This window comes from Cloeon dipterum, chromosome 4, assembly GCF_949628265.1.
Source record: "Cloeon dipterum chromosome 4, ieCloDipt1.1, whole genome shotgun sequence".
Classification (NCBI taxonomy): Eukaryota; Metazoa; Arthropoda; class Insecta; order Ephemeroptera; family Baetidae; genus Cloeon; species Cloeon dipterum.
In genome coordinates, this window is record NC_088789.1 from 34,158,497 (window position 1) to 34,182,619 (window position 24,123).

The 24,123-nt window shown below is 42.1% G+C and overlaps 3 protein-coding genes and 1 long non-coding RNA gene across 7 annotated transcripts; 1 reads left to right on the forward strand and 3 right to left on the reverse strand.

The window, feature by feature from the left end:
• Positions 1 to 231: 231 nt before the first annotated feature.
• Positions 232 to 18,192, reverse strand: LOC135942991 (peroxisomal leader peptide-processing protease-like). 2 transcript variants are annotated; one of them, XM_065489375.1, is made up of 7 exons: positions 18,130 to 18,192; positions 3,266 to 3,811; positions 2,707 to 2,947; positions 1,979 to 2,091; positions 1,743 to 1,908; positions 984 to 1,295; positions 232 to 403 (listed from the first exon to the last, which is right to left on the reverse strand). In XM_065489375.1, exons 2-7 carry the CDS (start codon positions 3,806 to 3,808, stop codon positions 315 to 317), a joined length of 1,464 nt encoding a protein of 487 aa, XP_065345447.1. In that variant the 5' UTR covers positions 3,809 to 3,811; positions 18,130 to 18,192; the 3' UTR covers positions 232 to 314. The 2 variants fall into 2 exon arrangements, with proteins under 2 accessions (XP_065345447.1, XP_065345446.1); XM_065489374.1 differs by lacking the exon at positions 18,130 to 18,192 and adding an exon at positions 10,917 to 11,017.
• On the forward strand, positions 6,686 to 18,073 carry ITP (ion transport peptide). 3 transcript variants are annotated; one of them, XM_065489376.1, is made up of 4 exons: positions 6,686 to 6,820; positions 14,989 to 15,263; positions 16,736 to 16,868; positions 17,419 to 18,073. In XM_065489376.1, the coding sequence occupies exons 1-3, from the start codon at positions 6,701 to 6,703 to the stop codon at positions 16,848 to 16,850; spliced, it is 510 nt and encodes a 169-aa protein (XP_065345448.1). In that variant the 5' UTR covers positions 6,686 to 6,700; the 3' UTR covers positions 16,851 to 16,868; positions 17,419 to 18,073. The 3 variants fall into 3 exon arrangements, with proteins under 3 accessions (XP_065345448.1, XP_065345449.1, XP_065345450.1); XM_065489378.1 differs by lacking the exon at positions 6,686 to 6,820 and adding an exon at positions 11,065 to 11,222; XM_065489377.1 differs by lacking the exon at positions 16,736 to 16,868.
• A 1,246-nt stretch (positions 18,193 to 19,438) lies between the features above and the next one.
• Positions 19,439 to 20,256, reverse strand: LOC135943566 (uncharacterized). Its single transcript, XR_010575225.1, has 3 exons — positions 20,063 to 20,256; positions 19,781 to 20,002; positions 19,439 to 19,723 (listed from the first exon to the last, which is right to left on the reverse strand). It is a non-coding gene; the product is annotated as an uncharacterized LOC135943566 (long non-coding RNA).
• A 587-nt stretch (positions 20,257 to 20,843) lies between these two features.
• LOC135943118 (uncharacterized) lies at positions 20,844 to 24,123 on the reverse strand. The gene is made up of 5 exons (XM_065489529.1): positions 23,902 to 24,123; positions 23,636 to 23,845; positions 21,686 to 21,824; positions 21,411 to 21,560; positions 20,844 to 21,356 (listed from the first exon to the last, which is right to left on the reverse strand). The coding sequence occupies exons 3-5, from the start codon at positions 21,816 to 21,818 to the stop codon at positions 21,223 to 21,225; spliced, it is 417 nt and encodes a 138-aa protein (XP_065345601.1). The 5' UTR covers positions 21,819 to 21,824; positions 23,636 to 23,845; positions 23,902 to 24,123; the 3' UTR covers positions 20,844 to 21,222.

The window sequence follows — 24,123 nt, forward strand, 5'->3', positions numbered from 1 at the left end:
CTCTTCTCATTAAATAGGCAGGCTGCTCTGAATATATCGATTATTTTTGTCTCCGACGAGACAACGATTTACTGTTGAGCCAGATGGAGAGATGCCAAAAGAGGTGCGCGAGACGCCAAGCAGTCTGAGAGAATTAAGAGAGCAATCCAGGCCTGAGAGAAACAGGATTCTTAAATCCTAAAATAAATTAGAACATTTGAGTGTCGTATTTTTTTAATAAAACACCCAGGCTTTTATATAGAATATTTCTTATTTAACGAAATAACAATCAACAAAATGGATACCAAAAATATAAATTTTATATAACAACGCGTTCACAATTTGCTCTTTGGAAGAGGATCCAGCTGCCACAGCCGTTTGGTCTCGTCTGCGAAGTTTGACAGCTGCTCCAAGTGGGACACATCTGCAAAATTCATCGATTAATTTTAGGAATTATTCAGTCTGTAAAAAATCCAGGCTTATTATGTAATTTTTAATAATTTTTAAAGGTTCTATTATCATCCAGTGGACAAAATTAATAAAAATATTTCGATAACTCTCATAAAGACCCAATTAAATTCACGCTTAAAGTCAAAAGGTCAATTCTAAAATGAAAAAACCCTATTTTTTAATTTTGCAAATATTTTTGTTGCATTAGCTTGATTTTGAAACGACAGAATTGCAAAAAATTGCCAAAATTAAACTATTCTTAAATAACTGATAGGTCAAAGGATGTGTTAAGTTATTAAAAAGGTCTGTCTTTAAATAGTTTTTGAACAAAATTTCAAACTTCTCCTTCAGAGCACAGAAATTGACCGATAAATTATGATTTTTTTCAAACTTCCATTAATTTTATTCATTTTAAATTCCCGGATAGCTCATTGTCAGTCGGTAGATCAGGATGCTGTTAATCTCAGGTAGTCCTTTTTAATTTTCTGAACTCATATTTTTGCCACTGTAAAATTGAATATATTTAAAAGCAGTAAAAAAATTAATAAAAGTACCCTGAGTGTCGAGGAAAGCTGCCAGGGGTTTGGCAATGGCAGCGAGAGGGAGCGCAAAGTTGATGCGCGGCCAGTTTTCGGCGGGCAGGCGGGCTTGCTTGGGCGTCTGCGTGTGGCCGACGACGAGGCCGACGAGCCGTCCGCCGAGCAGCACGCCGCCACCGCTATGGCCGCTCTGCACGGCGCAGCACGTCTGCAGCATGTGTGGCCGCGCCTGCGACACCAGCCCCCGCGACGCCACCGCGCACGGCGCCTCTCCGGCTGCCTCCGGGGGCGGCAGCAGACCGAAACCAACCACTTCCACCACGTCACCTGAAATATGAAGGATTAAAATGGATTTAAAATGGTTGAACTTTTTATTTAAAAATTAGAAATGAAGGAAACATGAATTTTTCTGCAACGTTAAGCCAATCAGTGATAAAATGCGTACTTCTGGCACTTTTTTATTGGTTTTAGGCGGAAAATCGCCACAGGAAATGTTATTTCGAATAAAGAACAATTTAAATCAAGGACAAATTTAATAAATGTTTTTATTGGCTAATTGTAAGAAGAAGCGCTTCGTTGTGTATAATGTTGATTGTGGCGCATTCGAGTCGATTAAAGGGCACGACTGTTTTACGGCCACAGAGAGAAAGACGCACACCCCGCCGCGACGAGCGAAACGAGGCTAATTTGAGACCTTCATCTCAGAAAGGAAGACGCTTTCATCCCACCCGTTTGGCCATTTCTTTAAAATTAACGTCGAAATAAATAAAATACCTTTTTTGGGCAGGGTCGGGCAGATTTGAGGCGCAGAATTCGGACCGGCCACTTGCGTCTTGAGCACGGCGACGTCGAAGGCCGAAGATGGCGGAGTTTTGTACAGGATTTTCGCCCTGACAGGTTCAGGGCCCCATTGCAGCTGAACTGAGTCCCCGATATCGCGCTGAAAAATGATTAAAAATTGTTTTACTTCATATTTTGAGCCAAAACTGGTGGCGAATTGTGGAACTCACCTTCAAGACGTGAGAGCAGGTGAGGAAAACGCCCTTTTGAGCGTCAATGGTCACGGCCGACGCCCAGGTGTCGCCGTCCCTCAGCAGAACCACACCGCGGTTAAAATTTTCACCTGAAAACAATTCAATCGGCGGAATGAGATGATTCATCTCGGAAAATTGTGTTATTTTTAGAGTCGAGAGAATAAGGGAATTGTGTCAGAGGTCGGGGGAAAGTGGCTGAGAACAGGTGGAAGCGAGCGATGGGGGTTGCAAGCCGAAAGCGTAAACGAGAGAGAGAAAGAGAAGAGAACTAGATTTCCATGATTTGTTGGCTGGGTTTTGGTGCAAAGGGAACGGCCGTAAGTCACTCTCTCGCGCGCGGCTCACCCGCATCCACATCCAGAGAGACAGCCCCCAGAGAGACGCGTCCTCCTCTCATCTCCTGCCGCCCAAACACAACAAATAAACACACCTAATAATTTCTCTTTCTATTCTCTCGTCCTTTTGTGTTGAAACTTGAGACATTTTTAATTAAAAACAATCCATATAAACCATTAAAAACGAAGATAAATTGTAATTTTGAGTAGAGGCGGTGGAGGGGAGGTGTATTAGTACCTTCAGGAGTGGAGGGGGCATCGGTGGGAGGGCGAGGGCCGACGTCAGGACGGAGGGGAGGGAGACAGCGAGACACAAAATCATTATTTATGATTTTAAGCTGAGACAATGGAGGGGAGGTGAACACGTACCTTCAGGAGTGGAGGGGGGCGTTGTCTTCAGGTGTAGGGCCGACGTCAGGATGGAGGGGAGGGACGCGGCGAGGCACAGAGCGACGGCTTCTCCCCTCACCTGCACCACCGTCTGCACCACGACGGCCACTGGCCGCCGGCCACCTTTCCGCACCGCGTACAGGGCGCCACCTTCCGAGCCCGGAGCCGCGTGGGCGTCGCTCAGCACCAGGCTGTTACCGACGCCGCTCACGCTGCTCACCTGTGCCGGATCGAAAGGAATTAGCCTCGTTAAATTTAAAAGGATCCGCTTTTTATTCTCTTTGAAGCTCGTTTTCCGATTTTAAGGGCAGAGAATGGTGAATAAAAGGCATCATTTTTATATTTGTCGTGATTATACGTATTTAACAAAGAATTTTCCATCGCTTTCTATATATGGCGGGAGTACTTTATTCAATTATGGCGGAAGAAAGACGCCATTTTGTTTTAGTATTGAATAAAACACATGTTAAGATGGTCGCCATCTTGCTTATCTAAGAAACTCAAGATGGTGGCAAGCCAGAAAAGAATTTTAACTCACAATTCCGGAGCTCCAGGAGTTGAGGAACATGTTTCCCGCCGAAAAGGGCGTGGCCTCGAGCAGGACGGGCTCTCCCCTCTTCGGAAGTGCCACGCCCCCCTCGAGGACCAATCGCAGCATGTTCTCAATCTGCATCAGGGTGAGCGGGGGACCTTCCTCGACCAGGATGACGAGGAAGAGCGCCAGGTCGCACCCTGAGAAGACCCAGCCCCTGGCGGAGAGGTGGGCGGCCGCCGCGGCCACGGCGGGGCAGCGCCAGGCGGCCACGACGCGGCCGCCGAGCACACCCTGCTCGTCGGTGAGGCGAACCCGCGGCCCCGGGGCGGCCAGGAGCGCGAGGCGGCCTTTGGGGGCGGCCTGGGCCGCCTCCGTGGGCAGGAGGAGGCCCGGGGCGACGGCGAGGCGCCCCCAGCGCAGCCCCGAGCAGCCGGAGGGCCGGTGCGGCGCCTCCAGCTCGATCAGCACGCCTTCCGGGCGCGGGGGCGGCTGGGTTGCCGCCTCCGCCAGCGTCCCCCGCACCCTCGGGTGATGCTGGGTCGTCATCTCCTGGAACGAGAGACGCACAAAGGCTCGTATTAGAGGCATGAATGAATGAATGAAGGGGAAATTGGGCCGCCGGCCGCGCGGGGGTGCCAATTCCGAGCTGCAAATTATTCGCCGAGCTCTTAAAGCGGCACTAGAATCGTTTTCCGGGAAATAATTCCGACCTTATTAAATAATGAATAAAAATCCTGCAGTGTAGGCAACGTGGCGGGAGTGTGCGCGGCTCAGGTTGCATACACGCAGAGAGAAATGAATTCTGCCGCGAGAGCAGAGGAAGAAACGAGGGAAATTGAGTATGATTCACGATCGCATGCAAATTGACTGACGCTGAGAGGCAGATAATTTGAAACAATCACCTTGGGCTGACCTCATTCGTGCTTAACTGCACTTTCATAATAATTCAGCACTGAACAGGCTATTTTCAGACTTTTTTTCAAGCTCATTATCTCTGGCGGTTGAATCCAGAATGGACCAAAGCTACGGGTGAAAGTCTCGGGGAATCGTTTTCATAATATATGTAAGCGAAAAAATTGACCATAAGGGAAAACCGCAGGCCGCACAACCTGAGGAAGGTCGGTGACAGGGAAGGATGAAAAATCGTTGTTAAATGTGCTCGGGAGTACCGAAAAAGAATTAAAAACCAGCGTGGGAGCGGACCTCAGGTCGGGGTACCCTGAAAAAGGTCGTTAAGGTTTCTCAAGTAAAAGTTCAATCAAAAACCTGTCTGATGAGGGGTCGTGGTCCACGATCGGATAAACGGCCGAATTTTAAGAAAAATAATAACATTTTTTTAAATTTCGACTTTTTTTAAAATTGGCAGAAAAAAAATTCATGAAAATTCGAAAAATGGTCCGATTTTGAAAAACGGAACACAGGCGGACGCGTCTCACCTAGGGGCATCGATTCGGGACAAAATCGGCGCCGTCCGGCCCATCGGGCCCCACCTGGGCCCTGATAACAAAAGTTTGAAATGTCACAAATTCCGTTTTTTGGACTTAAAAAATTCATAACTCGGCTTCTATAGGTCGTAGAGTAAAAAACCAAAGTTTATTAGACTCGCCGTGAAATTCTGCGTCTTTTAATTTCTTTTGCCGACCACGCCCCCCTTCACACCACCAACGCCCCTAAAATCTGCGTTATTTTAATATAAAATTATTAAATTTTTAACAATTACACCAAGATCGTCGCCTTAAAGAGAAAAATCCGTTGGTCTGACAATGAGAGGGAATTCGTGGTAGACAAGGAGCAAGTTAATAGTGAATTTATCAGTCTGCTTGGCGCGGAATTCGGGCAAAAAGAGAGTCAGTCAGGTGATGCCGCGAGCGAGCGAGCAACAGGTGCGAGAGCGGCCGCAGACGGCTTGGCTCCGAACGAACACGATTCTATCTCTCCTCATTGTTTGTTTTACTGCGAAGCCGCAAAAAACTGTATCAATAATCCGAGCCGCAATAAGAAGAAAGAATTATTTGTAATTTTCAGTTGAGATCGAGGAGTGTGATGCAAATGGATCGGCGCTTTTCATCAGACCGAGAGCGAGCGAGACCACTTTGCTCACGCGTTTAAACAAGTTGTTATGCTAATCGAAGGACAAAATATATATACACCTCTCTGCCCTTTTGTAGTCGCCGCGCGCGGCGGCAAAACCTTGCTGAACCGCAATCCACTTTTCACTTTCAGCAGGAAAGATTTGTTTAATTTAAATTACAATGCCTTTTTTTAATGCGCATTTGACTGCTTTATTGAAAGGGGGCGTGGCAAGGAGGTCATTGTCAGTTACAAGTTGAATTAAAAAGGGGCCGTGGTCGGTATTTATAAGGTTTAAAAATTACTAAAAAAAGGGCGTGGCATCGATTTTAGTTAAAACAAATGACTTAAAAGGGGCGTGGCGGCGATTTCATGTAAAAGAAATGAGTTAAAAGGGGCGTGGCAGCCAGTGCCATTAACATAAATGAATTAAAAAGGGGACGTGGTCGGTATTTAGGTTAAAAATTACTAAAAAAAGGGGCGTGGCAGCCAGTTCAGCTGTGAGGAATGACTTAAAGGAGGCTTGGAAGCCAGTTTAGTATAAATAAATTACTTAAAAGGGGGCGTGGCTGCCAGTTCGGTTATAAGAAAAGACTTAAAGGGGGCGTGGCAGCGATTTTAGTTTAAACAAATGACTTAAAAGGGGCGTGGCGGCGAGTTCATGTAAAAGAAATTAGTTAAAAGGGGCGAGGTAGCCAGTTACGTTAACAGAAATGACTAAAAAAGGGGCGTGGTAGCAAGTTTAGTTAAAAGAAACTACTTAAAAGGGGCGTGGTCATGTCTTTGGTCCACAAAATACTTAAAAGGGGCGTGTCAAGGAGTTCAGTTTCAGGAAAACTTTAAAAATGGGCGTGGCAGGGGACATTATTCGCGGTAAAGTTGATGATTTTGACAATTTAACTGACATTTTCATTAATTATTTGGTTTAAAAGGGGAAAATAATCCAAAAATGGCCGATTAATATAAAAAAATTGTTAAAAACTGGCTAAAATTCAGAAATATTAGTATTTAATTGGATCCAATATCATAAAAGTGAGGTAAAAATTTAAAAAATAATTTAAAATATTAAAGAATTATTCATTCGTTTTATTATTTAATTAATTTATTCCATGAAAAGACAAAAAATAAAAGAAATAACATAATTTTTGTATAAATAAATCTCATATTTCCCGAAATAGTGCATTATTTGTGCTGTAAAGTGAATGAGCGGAGGAGAGAGAGAGAGAGAGAGGATCAGCCGCAATTGGGTGGGTTTTTTTTATTATTATTTATTTTCTTTTGGTGCTGCTTCTGGTGCTGGCGGGAATAATGAATGCGTCTTGCGGCGTGCGGTCCAATTTGTTTGCGCCACGCTGATCATGTAAGTGGATGAATAGGCGGCTAATTCGCGCAACCCTTGATCAGAGGGCACGCACCCCGCATAAAAGGCGCCGGGGAGGAACGCCAAGACACACTCCAGCCGCCACCGCTCTCCAGACAGCAACAACGGTGAGTTCTCAACATTTCCTTTTCCCTTCGTAACTTGGAAAACTGAAATTTTCAAGATATTTCTAGAATTTTTCTGAATTGCCGTTTTACTTCCTCGCGCAGTTTTTAATTGGCGACCTTGCGCTGCTCACCTTGCTCGAGTCGAAGGTGAACGCCCTAATCTGCATTCGTCTCTTGTCTCTAGAGCCGTCACCGCCAATCAAACCTGACAGTTGCCTCATAAACGTCAAAAATTAATTTTAAAATTGATTAAAATTATAAAAAATAAATTAAAATTATAAATATAATGATTTTATATTTTCTAGGGTAGAAATAAAACAATGTTTTGAAAATTTCAACTTTTTTTTAGAAAAATTGACGAAAAAAATTCGTGAAAATTCGAAAAATGGTCCGATTTTGAAAAACGAAACATGGGCGGATGCTCCTTACCAAGGAGCATCGATTTGTACTCGGATCAGCACCGTCGGGCCCCGAAAACAAAAGTTTGAAATGTCACAAATCGCGTTTTGTGGACTTTAAAATTTAATAATTAAATTTAAAATACAAATATTTTTATTTTTTTTATTTTCTAGGGTAGAAATAAAACAGTTTTATGAAAATTTCGAATTTTTAAAAAAAAAAATGACGGAAAAAAATTCGTTAAAAATCGAAAAATGGTCCGATTTTGGAAAACGAAACATGGGCGAACGTGTTTTGCCAAGGAGCATCGATTGGTACTCGGATCAGCCCCGTCGGGCCCATAGGACCCCACCTGGGCCCCGAAAACAAAAGTTTGAAATGTCACAAATCGCGTTTTTTCAACTTAAAAATTTAATAGTTAAATTTAAAATACAAATAGATTCATTTTAATATTTTCTGGGCTGTTTTTCCCCATTTTTTTAAAAAATTTTAACGATTTTATTTCATAAAATTGTATTTTTGTAATTTTGCACAAATTTTAATCAATTTTGAGTGCGGTCGGAGGGAAAGCAGCGGCGCCAGACGGACTGCAAGCTGATCTGCGGGCCTGCGTTTAATTGTTTTATTGGCCGCACCAATTTATCGCTTTTCTCATGCGCCGAAACACGCAATTATCGCGATTGAACCAAATAATTGAATTTCGCTCGGCCACTTTAACGACTATATAGCTCTTCCAAATAAATAAAATGCGGCGCTGAGAGGCGAAATATAACCGCCGCGGCCTTGATGGAACAATGAACCACAAAAATGGAACAAAAAAAACCTAAACCAGTTTCTTCCGAGGGATTAATTTGTGTAACGGATTCGTGTCTTCAATCTTTTCAATTCATAAAATTCGATTTTTCAGGGTCAAAATAAATCATCACTTTTAATTAAATTAATTATTATTTCCCCGTGTTTCCCATTTCCGATTATTCCTGAGCAATCGGAGGAAAATTCCGTATAAATTTCTTAATCGGGGCAGAATAAGACAGAAGACGCAATTATCCCGCGGTGTCGGCGCAGAAAGGAATGCATTGAGCTGTCTCTCCGCTGGTCGGTCGCAAGTAATGCAACCGCACGACGCATTCCCAGTGCAACAGGTGTGTTTTTCTTCTCTCCTTTGTTGCGCGCCGCCTTTCCCAATTATCCAGTCCAGATTGGATCGATAAATCTTCGCTTTCCCGTTACGAAATATATTCACGCCGCGTGTGACTCACATCTTAACTCTTTATGATTCAATTCAGGACCCGCCCTTTGCTATTTTTGCCTTCTCACTGTTTAAATATTTGTCATTTTGTGGCGCCAACCCGACGAGGAAGCAATTTCATAGAAGGAAAATTTATTATCAGTGATTCAATGTTTTTAATATCCTCTTTCCTTCTCCTTTGTTTAAACGCGACGCTGTCATTCATGTAATTCCAACACTTAGGCGCCAGAAATGCGATATTTTTGTTCTCGCCACAGAGTAAAACTTTTTCAAAGTCAGCAGCTCTCGGGTTAAAAATAATACGAGAGACGCGCTTGTCTCACCTGCACGTAATTTTTCATATTTATTTCTTTCGAGCGGTTTGCGGGTTAGATTTTTAATTAAATAATATGAATTTTTTAATTTATTGATCGTGCAATAATGATTTAATTGCTATTTAACCCTTTTTTTCAAATTTACCGCGGTTATCGGCACCTGCCACGCCCCCTTTTCAAGATTTTTTTCCCCCTATTTCAAAAACGACCTCCCGTTGCTATTTTAACTAAACCTTTGAGGAAATTCGGCAGCGAAATAATTCTATTTTTAAACAAGAGCGCGTTTAACAGCCCTCTTATCTTTTATTTTCGCGCTCAAACATGTGGCTAAAAGTACCGAACGTGATCGACTGCTCGCTGATAAATTTAAATTGCTGCTTTTTCCTCTGCAGCGTCCTGCATCATACATATAATGCTGTATCTCGATGCACGATTTTCCTGCCGGCGCATCAGACTAAAAATAACACGCTCTCACTCTGCTCGAGTGATTGGATCTCTTTTTCTCACTCACTTTTCGGTGATGTCATTGTCGTGACGTCATGACTACATACATCACACCTGAACCTGAGAGCGGCATTTAGCACACCTCCAAACCACCGACGCAACAGGGCAAACAGCAAATTTAATAATGCACGATAATTACTTTCACACGCCTACGCCCCGCCGCCTGTGGAATTGGAATTCCCATGTTGCAGTTTGCTTTCAACTGGTTTTCACTCGCTTTTAATTTTCGCTCCGGGGAAACACGAAACTGCGGCTTCCTGAGTGAGAGAGGGAAATTGTAATTTTTTAATTAAATCGGGGAAGTTTGTTTGTAAAAATTATAGCGGATTATTTTTCTTATTTTAATTTTACGTTCTTCTAAAATGATTTAAGAACGGAAATATAAATTTCAAAATTAAGAATTGACCTGAAAAAGGGTAAGTTACCCTGATCTCACCCTCCCTCGAGATTTTCAATCAACATCTTATTTCAATTTTCATGTTCTTTTACCTTTTTGAAAAGAAAACTCTAGACAAACTGATTTTTTTCTATCAACCTGAAAAAGGTCACAAACCCTGACAGTTACAATTGAAATTTCATGAGTAAAATCAGAATTTTGGGTTAAAAATGTCTGAAAATTAAATATACCCGTGCTATGAGGGGATATTTCACCCTGAAAACGACCTGAGATCTTCAATTCTGAAGTAAAACATAAAAATTGATTTTAAGAAGATCAAAATAATTGTTTTTAAAGAATAAAATGAAAAACCCCGGAACGAGTTGCAAAATTATTACTTGAAATGAGTAAAGGATGGTTACCCTGAGTTACCCATCCCTTGGTTTTTTACTTTAACACAAACCCTGATAGTTAAAATCAGAAATTTTGTTGAAAATTTAATTTACCGATTTTTTTTAGGGGAAATTTCACCCTGAAAACGATCATAACTGATTACAGGAACTAAAAACCACTTCAAGTAGTTTTCTAAATTTAAATAAATGGCTATTTGCGTCGGATGATGCACCAAAATGATTATTTCGTCTCGAACAATGGCGAGTTTACGTCACGAAAGTTAATTATTAGTTTCTTTCGCCCGCCAGCAAGATGAGATGCTTAAATTCGCGATAAAATTCCATTGCTTTGTCTGGCAAAAATGTTTGCGTGCAAGACTCACGTCACGAAATTTCCAAATAATGAAACGCAAATTTCTTATAAAAATATTAGACAAGCGGAAAGGATAAAACCTTTACGCCGTTCTAAGCAGAATCAAGTGTTTACCTCGCGTGTGTGTGTGTTTTGGCCTGGAGTCAACTCTTTTATGAGCTGCTTCAGCGGTCGGTCGGTCGGCATATTAAAAGAAAACAAACACTCCCGGTGGCGCGTGTTCCGTTTAGCAGGTGTTTGTTTTGTATACATAAAAGCGAAAAAGCGCGACTTTCCGGAGAAGGGAAGGAGGAAGCAGCCAATTAATCTCCGAAGATGAGACGCGAATATCGCGTTTCGCCGGACCACTCATCGACTGACTGACGGCCTTGTGCACGAAAAAAAAGAACAATCTGGATCAAGTTTCCAGTTGCTCGCATTCTGACAGCCAGACGGCCTGGGTTTTATCAAAATTCGATCGATTTAATTAAAATTGAAACGAGTCCCTACCTCAACGCGTCTGGATGGGTTCATCCCTGAAAGAAAGGCGACAACTTGGATTGTATGGATGTAGAAGAGATGCGAGTCGGCGGATCGGTTCGCGGTTCGCGCTGGAGCTGCCTGGCCTGCCGGCGTCCCCACCCCACTCCCTCGGCGCGGCATTAAAGGCAAGTGCGAGTGGCGGCGGCAGTCAGTGTGTTGCAGCAGCCCGTACCTGAGACTCGAGAGTGAGACGCAGACAGTCTCGCAAGCAAGCAAGCAACCAACCAACCTCCAGCCTTTTCAGCAATCGCCATGATCCGCACAGACACCCTGGTGAGTGCCGAGCCGCCGCACTGCCGCCCCGAACGCCCGGATGCGCCAATTCAGACCAATTATTCAATTTTCGGCCGACCTTGCCTTTCCAATCCGATTTCAGACGCGACGTTTTAATTTCGGACCGTTTCACAGGTTGAAATTGGATTAATTTGGGTTTAAAACCTTTGTAGGGGTTGTTTGGTGCTGCCCCTGGGCTTAATTATCAGTTTTCAGCCGAATATTTGTTAATTAGACGGTTAAAAATGGGAGGAATTCGATTTTTTATCAATTAAGGGATGATTTAGGGTTGAAGGTGGCATGTAGGCAGACATTTAAATCCCTCCAATGGTTTAAAATCCATTAAAACCCATTTTAGGAATTTAAAATTTTAATTTTAGCGTGAATTGCGATTTTAACCTTTAAAGAGTCCGTGAAGTGCTGCCACCTAGGCCCGAAACTGTATTTCTACGATTTTCTCAAAATCTACAGCCCCAAATTTCTTAAATTACATGCCAAATGAAAGGTCCAGACGCCCTCCAGATGGAGCCACCGGCGAATCGCGACTTTGAGGCCTCCGCCCCCTTGAAACTGCTCCCCAACCTCCCCCGGGGCCAATTGATCGAATTTTACAAATTAAATCTTCCGAACCGTGCTCGGAGGTTAGGGATTTCGGGCTCGGCAACAAAGGCCGTCGCGGGAGGATATGGGTCATTGAAAGGCGGAGAAGCCGCGGTCCCCAATGTACATTTGCGACACCCATCAACGCACGGATCATTATTCGCACGTTTCCCACGCGAGAGGACACGCAAGCGTGCACGCAGCCTCGAAAACAAATTCAATCTCGTTCCTAGAATCGCAACAGACACGTGGAAGCAGCAGCAAAATTAAATTAAATTAAAAAAACCGTCCGAGTCGCGCGGTAAACAAGAAAAGAAGTTTCACAATTCTCGCTGCGAGCGCAAATAAATGAGAATAATTACGCGCGGGGCAGTACGAAAGAATTATTAGAAAGCAGGTAATTGAGCGATTGTCCGTCCTTGGTGGCGAGAGAGTGCCGCTTTTCGGACAGTTTCCGCACGCGCGTCTGCCTGCTTTTCTGCTCCAAATGCCGAGCTGAATGCGCGCCGATTGTTTCTCAAGCGGCTCGTCGGTGGTATTTCAAATGAAAAATGACGACGCACGGAATTAAGGTTGGAAACCGTTTAAACTTTTATTTCGAGACGCTCGTTAGTCACTTAACGCGCGCGGCGCGGTGTTCGCTTCGACGCAGCGCCAAGCTGTCTGACACTCGCTCTCGGTGACAGATGATAGAGATGCATTTCGGCATTCCCGCTCCGCAGCATCCTAATCGCGTTCCCTTGTTTTATATATTTTAATTCCATCTCATGAGGCGTCAAGGAGAAGGACAAGGCCGAGCGCCGACTCAATTTTTGCTAATTGCCCGGGAATAATTTTGACCTCGGCCGGTCGTAATCTGAGCGGTCAGCTTCCGAATCGCGCGGCACTTCCTGTACCGCAGATTATTTTTTTTCCTACAGATAATCCGGGACCAACAGGATTGCGAAAAACCCGCATTTTTAATTTTTACCAGTTTCTCGCAAGTTTTTTATTTTGAGAGAGAAAAACTGGTTGTAAGCAAATGCAACCCTTGGGGCGTAAAATATTTAAATTCGTCTCATTCGTCCTCTGGCGCTTCCGCAAGTGCAGAAAATGCGCAAACAATGCGCGGCAGGAGTAACGCAATCATTGTTGTTTACTTCATTTCCGATTTTCGACGGGAATGCAAACTGCAAACACTTTTGCTCTCGGCCGAGAGCATGAAGACAAAGAACATACATGCACGCACACACGTCGCTCGCTTATTTTGTTGTGCAAGCGCACCGGTGTGCACAGCTGCCCGCGGATAAAAATAAACCATGAGCCGATTCCGAGATTATCCAATCAATCTCATTATCCCATTCGAACACAAAGAATCCAGGCAGAGAAAGAAAGTGTCAAACTCAGATTTCTTAATTGTTAACTGTCTCAAAGAGCCCGCAGCTGCACCTGGCAGCGATTTAAATAAAAAAAATGATTATTACAATTGCAATTGGCTTTCCCCCCACTCCTAACGTAAGATCTAGGTGGGGGGCGTGGTCCTAATTGGCTCTTCTTAAGGTGGAGGGGAGGTGTCATCCAATTAAATTGTTTTAACGGATTTTCCGGGTTGTGCGCGTGATTTCCGAAACGTCGGTTTTTTTCTCCGGAGGCTGGATGCTGGAAAATGCGACTCACGCGGCAGCTTGACCGATTGATGTGCGTTCCGCGAGAATTATTCATTCAGGCGAATTGGCTGACAAGGAGCGAGGGGCCCGACGGCCACCCGTCCCTCCTCACGTGATCCATTATCGAATCGAGGCGCCCAGGGCAGTGAAAAAAGTGTGAAAAATGTCAGAAAACCTCTAAAAAATCAGTTTAAAAGCCTGAAAATTAAGTGCGTCGGTTTTTCTATTAAATTTCGCTCCAAAAATCTGAAATTCTGACTTTTGGGGCTTGCGACTGGACAGATCTCGGCGGCAAATGAGCAGCGTTATGCAACGCGTGTCGCCAATTGCAGAATTGCTCGGCTGATGACGGAGGGGCCCTCATCAGTCGGCTCATCTCTCTCGAGTTTCATTCCAACCGCCGTTCTTTATGTTACAACTGGCTCCCAAGCTCGATCAAAAGGCATCGACCGGAATATTTAGAATTATCCTGCAGAAGCCAGTAATTTTCCCTTGACAAGAATTAATTATTATTTCTAGAAAATGTCTCATTCTCGAACTAATTGCGGATTGACAATCAATTTCCAATTTGATTTGCGCCTCTAGCCACGAGCGAGCGGGAAAACACGTGCGCCATTCTCGATAATCACATGTGAGCGTGCGAATAAAAGATTCGCCACAATCGATACACGCATTGTCGCGAAAACGCTGCTGGCTGGCAAGGCGACAAAAGCAGCTGCGTTAATATTTTGTTTGACCATTATGCTGATGAACCGTCGATTACTTTCGCGCGTCAATCACCCGATCGACCGCGAAATGCAACACAAAAGGGGTAGAAAAAAGTGGGTCTCCACTTAAAGCCGATCTGTTTTTTAATATTTTTTTTTTGTAAAATCAGGATATCGATTTAATTTCTTAAAAATAGGCTCTAGAGATGCGCAAAGTCTTCTTCTTCAATATTATATTTTTTCTTAAAAAAAAAAATACTCGCAGTTCTCAAATAAAAAAAAAATACTTTTCTCTAACCTCCTCTAACTAAATAAAGGCATTTCAACTTGAAAATCAGGTTAAATTTGCTTAAAAATATTTTTTTATTCAAAATGGCGGATACCACAGTCCGCCATTAAAGCATTGTTGCCATGTTTTAGTCAAAAGTGAAAATTTAAGCATTGAAAAGTATATTTATGGTTTCTACAATGTTCAGGAAGAAAATTCCTGCTTTAAAAAATTTTTCATTGTTGTGGTCATTGTTGACCATTGTTGAAAAATAAGTTTTGATTGTTGAGGGACAATATAAACATAAATATCTTGGTAATATAAGCCAAAAACAATCTACAAAAATATTCAAGATGGCGGATGACAATGTCCGCCATGTTGGCATTGTTGACGGCCATTGTTGCCTAATTTCATATCTTTAGATCATGTCCATTACAATCAGTCTGGCAAAAATCCCAACATCCGCCATTTTGACCTCAAATTCGTTTTGGCGGGAAATTCAAATTTTAACCTTAAACCGATTGTTTTTTGTTTTTTTGTTTCAGACAATGGCGCGAACGAGCATGGCGGCGTGCGTGGCGATCGTGGTGGTGGTGGCGAGCACGGCGCTGGCGGGGCCGACGCGCGGCGGCATCCCGTTCGGCTCGGGCCCCGCGGCGACGCGGCCCCTGGTGCTCAACCACACCCTGAGCAAGCGGACCCACTTCTTCGACATCCAGTGCAAGGGCGTCTACGACAAGAGCATATTCGCGCGCCTCGACCGCATCTGCGAGGACTGCTACAACCTCTTCCGCGAGCCGCAGCTCCACTCGCTCTGCAGGTGAACACCCGCCGCCATCTTTGTTTTTTGTTCTATTTGTTTGGGAAATTTTTTTTTTGTGTAAGATTGACAGGGGATGATTTTCCGCCATTTTGAAACTGTTGGACAATCTCAACAATTTTCCAAATTTTTATCTTTTGACAAAAAAAAGATTCACAAAATATTCAAAATGGCGGATTTGTATGTCCTTTTCAACGGGAAATCGGAGAATTATGCGTGAGGCGAGGTTGGTTTTCGCCACGTGAGGGCACGGTGCGGTTTGTGTGCGATGTGTGTGCTGGAATTTATTGTTGCGGTGACGCGGCCTAATTCATTGACTCGCGTGTCGCGAATTCGATCGTTATTGGCACTCTCAACCCGCATATTTTGTCGTCGCTCTCCCGCTCCGTGCCAAAACAACTGATTTTCAATCAGGAGAAACCGATTCAGCGCGTTAGAATTTTTCTAGTGAGTCACAACAATGAAATTTTGCATTTTTTTCGGGTTTTCACGGCAATTAAAAATAATTTTAAGGCTCCAAAATTAGAATTTAAAATATATTTTTAAATTTTTAAATTATTTTTGTTAAACAATAATAATAATAATTTTTTAACAATCCAAAAATGGCGGCCTATCGCGACTTTATTAAAGAATTTTTTAAAATTTTTATTTTTAAGGGTAGGTTATCCTTTAAAGTATTTTAATTTCTCTAATTAAATTAAATTCCTGGCCTAGAAGCCCCATTCTTTATCAATATTTACTCACAAAATGCCAAAAAAGCTGATTTCGCGGAAGCTGCAGTCCGAGCAGCATTGTTTGCGGTGTGTTCGAACGCGGAAACAAGCGATTTAGCTGTCATTAATGGACAAAGAGAGAAAAAAATCGTGAAACGAGAGCTGAACGAGTGCAGCAGCAGTAGCAGCTCGCAGCTCGCGAGATAAGGAGTCTCGTGGCGTGCGTGCGACCTCGTTAGCCGGCTGAAATTACAACGAACGAGCAGGAAAATAAATACACACTTGTCTCGCTTTTATGGAAACTTTGCAACACTCGCTCCGAGGAATGCAACGCCACGGACACACGCCGCAATTAATAAAAGCCTTTCTTTCATTCTTGCTCAGCCTGTGGAAAAAAATTATGCACGAAATCTTAAAGGAGCCGTACAGCAATCCGCCATTTTTTCGTTGAAAATCATTTAATAGGGTGTTTAAGAGGAATTCTACACCGATAAAAATGGAAAATGTCGGTTTCTTAAAGAAAAATGCCGCCATTTTGGACTTTAAGAAAATTCAAAATGGCGGCAACCGTCAAATTATTTTAAATTCATGTTTCATTCACGCTCCTGCAATGAGCAATGACGATCTCATCGAAAAAGACCAAGCCCGAATTTATGTTTCGTGTTTTCGTGTCCCCCGACCGAATTATCTCGTCAGAATTAATTGTTGCGTGTTAATAATTGTTAATTGTGTTGTTCGTTTGTGTCTGTGTTTTCGCAGAAAGGAATGCTTCACGACCAACTATTTCAAAGGGTGCATCGACTCGCTGATGCTGCAGGATGAGTTGGAAGAAATTCAGTCGTGGATCAAACAGCTGCACGGGGCGCCCCTGTAGCTCGTTGGTCACTCATAGGTACCTGCCCCCCACCCTCCTCCCCTCCGCATGCCTCTCCTAACCTATTTTTAGTTTTCTAACCTACTCACAACACCTTTTTACTTTTATTTCAAGCCGATTTTTGGTCGAGACTGGACAATGGACGGTCCTAACACCACTAACTCCTTTCAGGCGCCATTTTGAATTTTTAAAATGGGGGAATTTCCCATGTTTAAGGCGGGAAATTAAAAATGGTGGCACATTTATCACAGCAGCCATCTTGTTTTTCCTTATTTTTCTTGAAATCCAAGATGTCGGCCAACTTTAAAGGACCAATAATTATATTTCCCAAAATTCAAGATGGCGGGCACCTTTAAAGGACCGATACAAATTTTTTCCCTTTTTTACGCCCGTCTCTGTCTCGACTTCGGCCCTTCATATTTTTCTGTAGTGTGTGTAGTTTTCGTAGTGTAGTGTTTTGCGTAGTACAAAGCTAGCCGCGTGGAGATTTTGCATTTTGGCGCGCTTCGAGTTTATTATTGACGAAATGATGCGTGCTCGTGTACTGATTGAGTTTTTCTCATTGCAGATCCGAATGCTTCAGCACTGACTACTTTTGGGGATGTGTTCAGTCGTTACTTCTGGTCGACGAAACGGAGGAGTTGCGCAAGATGGTCGACTTCCTCGGCAAGAAGTAATCGAGCGACGCCCGCCCCACCGACTCTTCTATTCTAGTCATAATAATTTATTTTGCATTTACATTTAATTGATTAACAACACACCCGATTTTGTTTTTTCGAAGGCAACTCACCGCGGCTGGGGATGTTTTGCCTCCGAGTTTGTATAATTTGATAGTGCGAATTCTTTTCTCAAACTTTGTCGAAGGGTAAAAAATAATACTGTAACATAACGAGATATGTTTGTTCGTGTGGAGACCAAAGATTCATCTAACATAATTATTATTATTTGTTGTAATGCAAAGCGATCGTTTTCAGGCTGCGACCTTTATTTTTATACACTCACTCACTCACACTCACCCCCGGAACCGATCTGTTTGACTCTATTTATTCCATCTCTCTCGTTTTACACCCCCGCCCCCCGAACACACGCATTAATTTTGCACTTTGACCCGCACAAACATGTACATTTGCGCTCGCTAAGTCTCTCATCGATTGTTTGTTTTAATTTTGTATCGTCGAAATCGTAAATATTTCTCAATAGACACACGCTATAGTGAAAATTAACCCAAATCTTTCATTTCTTCGACTCAAAACCCCTGAAAATTCGAATTTGAACTCACCTGGTGGATGGAAAAGGTGCTAAAGATCACAGATGCTGCAGCATGCTCCTTTGTTTACAAAATATTAAGGGGGCGTGGCGACAGGCCGGTTAAAGAGGAGAAATAACCGGTTATTTGGAGTATTTTATTTCTTAATTTGTTAGATTTTCGGAGTTTTTCATTTAAATGATAAGCAAAATGATCTAAAATCTTGTTTAGAGCAGCAAAATAGGTCAAAAAAATCAAGAAAACATGAAATTCTTAGACGGTAGATAATCGTGATTGGCCTTTTACTTCATTTTCGGTGGGAGTTTGTAAAGGACTCATTAATTGTTTAGATACTTATACGGTTTGAAGGTCTAAAAATGACTTTCCTACATCAACAATAATAATTTTTGGGACTTTTAAATGTAAATTACAATTTTGACTTATTTAAAGCAAAATATAACTTAAGTTTCAACAATGGTTATTATACTCCTTTCCTCACACTAAAGAATTTTACTGCAATGTTTCTGTAACCAGCCAAGAGGATGAAAATCCTTTGCCAAAAACCTCTTTTGCGTCCTTTTCTCCATCTCTGCAGGTGTCAAACGGTGGACGAGGCTATCCATTCGCCAACATGATTCATCAGGTTCTTGAAAATTTGGCCATTCCTGTCCATATTCATGTCCATTTCCAAAATAATCCATACACTCCAAAGTCTGAACACGATTTTAGGCTAATTTTGTTATATTATACTCTGATATTATTGCTTTCAGAAATTTCGATCATTATTTATAAATAGGTGCAAAACAAAATGCACCACCTCTTGTTTGGACAGCAATAAAATATATAAACAAAATGACAGGAAAATAATTATTATATTAAATTCCAATTTTCAGTCAATTTATTTTCTTTTTTCTCTTTATCGCTATAATTTTCATATTTATGACATTAAATTTTGATCTCAGGTTGTTTTGTCTATGGTGGCAGTCGAATGTACCAGAGCAATGGAAAAACTCAAATCGTCGCAGGTCGCAGTAATAAATCAGCCTTTTGTATCTTTCAGGGCGACCCTCATCATGAATGGCTCTCCTTTTCTGAATTAATTGAGTTCTTGCTCAATTTTATATTGTTCCAAGGGCGTGTGCACCATCAGTGGCTCGTTGCATCAGAATTTGGGGGGTTTTCCCATTTTTCTAGCACTGCCTGGCTCATAAAATTGTGCACGCAGCCCTCAGCCGGACACTGGACAGCCTCCAAGTGCCTCTGGGCCTCGCGGTGCTTGAAGACTGGCTGCCAGCCCAAATTCTCCCTGCAAATTTGCAACAAGAAATGATATTCATTTGTATTCAACAATTTAATTTATTGTAAAATTGAAGAGCAGATAATAAATAATAAAGTTAAAACTTGGCTCACATTTATTTCATACCGATTTTACGGGCATTAGTAATGTTCCACCTCCAAAATTATTGTTTTGGCAGGTTTTTCGACGAGCTTAGTGACTTTTAATAGAAAATGTTCAATATCTTGTGCTTTTTGTGCAGTTTCTGCATTTCAAGGCCCTCCAAGTCGAAATTTAGGTCAATAAGCGCGGAAAAAAGCCGGTGCAGCCACAAAATAACCACAGGAGGATCTGAAATCAGCAAATTAAAGTTAAAAAGTAAAATAAGTGTCCCCACGGATGCCTCACATTCACGCTGGACGCTTAAAGGACCTTTTTCTTGTACGTTATGGCACGGATTGTGGATATTTGGCTGCTCACTCGAAGCCGCCGGACACTTCAGAGTCAGAGCCATGACTGAGTAGTCGCGAAATTAATTCCTTTTGCTGCATTTTGTATCCAGGTTTAGCCTCCTCGTCTCGTGGACCGGAAATTTAGTTTTCGGACGAAGAAAAGTCCATCCAACATCTTCTGCATTAAAAATTAAATTTTAGACAATTGATACAAATGTACACGAATATAAAAACTAACGAGTTAAATCCTATTTTTTGACCGATTCCTGTCCGGAAAAGGAGTATGGTGCCTCTTCTTGTCCACGTGGAACGCGTTGATAGCGCCAAAAGCCGTCGGACACTGACTCATTGCGGCCTCAACAGGGCTTGAATTCGTCCAGAGCGAAATTATAAACAAAACAAACCTTGAAGGTGGGAGTGGCAAAGGGCTGAGGCAAAGGAGTTCCACAGTTAATGTTACGTACTTTGATTGTATTATAATTTTTATGAATTATGCCCTTTCAATATATACATAAATTTATGGTATTGATAAAAATAAAAAAAATAATCAGGTATCACGTCAAGCACTAAAGACTAGAGCATAAAGGATTTCTTCTCCTCTCTGTTCTCCCAAAAGCACGAGTGGCAAGCTGGGTAATGAGCCAATCGCGACATTGCTACAATTTAAATGCGTTTTAGCGCAACCGCGGGAACAAAATGGCAATAATATTAGATGATACTCAGGATACTCATGCTTGTTCAAAAAGTTGCAAAACCACACGCTGGATGGCGTCAGCATTCATGGTAGTGCGATGCTTTATGCGAATTGCCGGCAAGGCACGGGAGAAACGACTTGCATTGAGAAATAAAGAATTAGATCGGTTCCAAAATGAACATGAAGTGAAGTGCACTAACGACCTGACGAGCCTTAGATTTTGTATGAAATTTTGCAATTACTTTATCGTGAAGAATGTGGAAAAACAACTAAAATCAGACTTTTTACTTGGCTACAATAATAAGAAGTATTGATTTATTTCTAAAAAAATATCTACAATCACTTGAGAGGATGAGAGGAATGGAATTTGAATCACGAAACTGGCCATTAATAGAAAAGGTATAGGTGCTGAAGTTGAAGTTAGCGCGAACGTGACTTTAAAAATAAAACGTCAATTTCTGACTGTCTGGCAACTGGAAGAAGAGATCAGGAAACCGTCTGCTGGTCCGAGCCAGCGAAAGCTTGGGGGGCGGTGGATGTGAGACCATTTGGAGTGTCACGTGGCAGTGAGTGATTGGAAAAATACATTTCAGGGCGTGGAAGACGCTAAAGCTAATTAAGTAGAACAGTGCTCGCTCGAAATAAATAGAAAAAATAGAAAATGGCCAATTTTATGCATTATTCCAGTCCATGTATCACAATATTTACATGAGGAACAAAATTGCGACGAATGGCACCAGGAACCAAGAAATTTTCGCGGTGTGGCCGGAGTTGTAGGCAATTTCAGTGACGTTCCCCTTGCCTAGCTGGAAGGTGAGCCTCAGATCAGGGCAGTCAGCTAAAACGGTACGGATTTCGTGAATGGGACAGTTTTAAAATTAAAAGTACATACCAGGAGCATTCAGACAGTCCAAGTCGACGTTGTTCTCGGTGAAAGAATTGACGCTGCAGCCGCATTTCAAGTGCAATTCTTCCTTGTTATAGCAAATATTTGCATTCCGAGAGGCGTTGTGTCGGCAAATTTGGATTATTGTTTCTTCGGCTGCAAAATTATGTCTGTTAATGATACAGTTAAGGAACGACCGTGTTTTAAATTTATTCTCTCCAGTGAAGAGGATTTGAAGAAAACATAAGTCTTTGATTTTTAAATGAATAATTTTGAATTACCATTAGCGCCCATCTCGAGCTTCCAGCTGCTTATTTGAAGATTTTCGAACTGGAATGTAGCCCAGACTGGGTAAATAGTCAGGAGCAGGAGGAATATCACTGATGCCACGTCCATCATCTTTGGCCCCTTCATTCAGATCTGTCAAACATTTTTTAAGTTTGTTATTAATACACAGCATGATAAATTTTGATAATATTTGTCACCGTCCTCATAATGTAAACAAATTAAATTGCGACAATATTGGCAATGACAACGACCGGTGAAATGAATGCCAACAATAGATATCTTTATCTGACTTAAAATTATAAAAATTACAATTAAAGGCGTGCGAATGTTTTATAGTGTTCGTAATTCACCATCATTAAATGTAAATGGTTGCTTTATTTTTAAAATTTTCGAATTTGATATTTGACAGGCTTCTTTCAACTTATTTTGCAACGGGGGGAACAGGGATTAGACTTTTGCAGGGGAAAAAGTCCATAAAATTCGATACAAGTGGACTTTTCCGAGCGACCCGAGAAAGACTTTCGCAGCAATTTTTATTCTCTTTATGAGCTACAGTGACTTAGATTAGAATAAACAATTTTAAAAGAGGATCGTGGGGAGAAAAATCACGATTTCCTTCGTTCTTAAGTCCAATTCCTCAAAATATTCGAGATAAATCTATCCCAAAAGATAAACGACTGCGCTTTTAATTTTTAGACTAATGAGGAAATTAAAAACTTGTAACAGACCGAGATTTACGGGGTTTTAAAACTGAATATTTGATGCCTAAATGCAACAAACTGAACGCCCAGTCGATCGTCTCGACTTCCAAACTGAAATTAATTTTACCTTTAACAAAACTCTTCCTTTTAAGTTGCAGGGAAGCCTCGAACGGCCGAATAATGATGGCGCGTACACAAACACTCTTACTCAGCTAGCGTAATCACTGATCAGTGCAGCCACAGCCAAGACCGTGTTGAAAGTTGCATGGTTGGACTTTCGTGTAGGTAGGCTTTATATACGCAGTGACAAAAAAATAAGACTTCATGGAGTGGAAGCTCATTTAGAGGAAAAGTCTTATTTACAATTATTAGTGCAACGCGATTTTGGCCAGTTTCCATATATTTTTAGGCTCTCTAAAATAGTGCATATTTGCAGCTGTCAGTAATTAATGAGTCGCTTACTCTGTGCTCTTCGGACAGTTAAAAATTTGCACTGAATGCTGTTGATCGTGTGTTTCTACCGACTGATGGGAGGTGGGAGAAAGCTTTTATTAGACTGAGTGAGACTTTTTTAAATAGTTATGAGAGCTGGCCGGCCTGCTGGGTGGTAAACCTTTCAGTTGCACAACATATGAAATAATTTCTAGTTCAACTAAAACATATGTGCACTGAATTTTTCTTTAATTTTCTACTAATGCCAAATAAAAATCAATGGAACTTTATGCATAATTATTAAATCTCAATTATTCAATGTTAATAACATACATGTTTAGTTATGGCAATATATATATTTATAAAAAATCAAAGAGCAAACCTTTATAGCTATTAATTGTCTCTATCTCTAGGCCTGTGGTGGTTTCGTGTGCGGGCTGAACAAAGGTCACTGTTGCGTGAGTGAGCGAGGGTTGCACGCGAAAAATAATGCTATTCGCTGCTCATGCGATCGCCGCCGTCTGGCTGCCTGATCAGACGAGCCACGAGAACGAATGAGCGAGCTCCGAGCAAATGCAGCGCCAACACAAAAATTTAAATGTAATTAATTTCGACAAACTGTTTCTTAACATGTAGGTGTACATTTTGATACTATGGTGAGAAAAAACGAAACCACCAGACGCGTGCGGCGAAATGGCCCAAAAGACTCAAATGTAAGCGACGGAGTGAAAAATTATCGCCAAATTTGATATTTTTTTGCGACGAGTAATAAAAAAGCACATATTGGTGCGGGGTTTTACTAGAGCTCACATTTTCGCTGGACGCTTGCCTAAAGGATCCATTTTCTCGTGCGTTATGGGACGGATTGGGGATGTCTGGCCGTTCCCTTGAAGCCACTGCGCGGACACATCAGAGCCACGAAATTCCTTTGGCTGCATTTTGTGTCCAGGATCAGACCCCTCCTTGTCTGGTGGACAAGAAATTCAGTTGTCGAACGAAGAAGTCCATCGAACATTCAACCTGCGAAACCGAAAATCTGAATTAAAAATTGCATGTCTAGATAATGACTTATGTACAAGTTAAATCGGTTGAATTCCATCTTTCGTCCTAATCCCGTCCGGAAAAGGAGTATAGTGCCGCCTCTTGTCCATGTGTGGGACGCTTTGAAAGCGCCAACAGCCGTCGGACACCGTCTCAGGTCGAGCGACCTACACAGAGGGCTTGAATTTGTCCTGATTTGTCCAGAGCGTAATTATTAGTAACAAAACAAAAACAAATCTTGTAGGTGAGAGACTGGG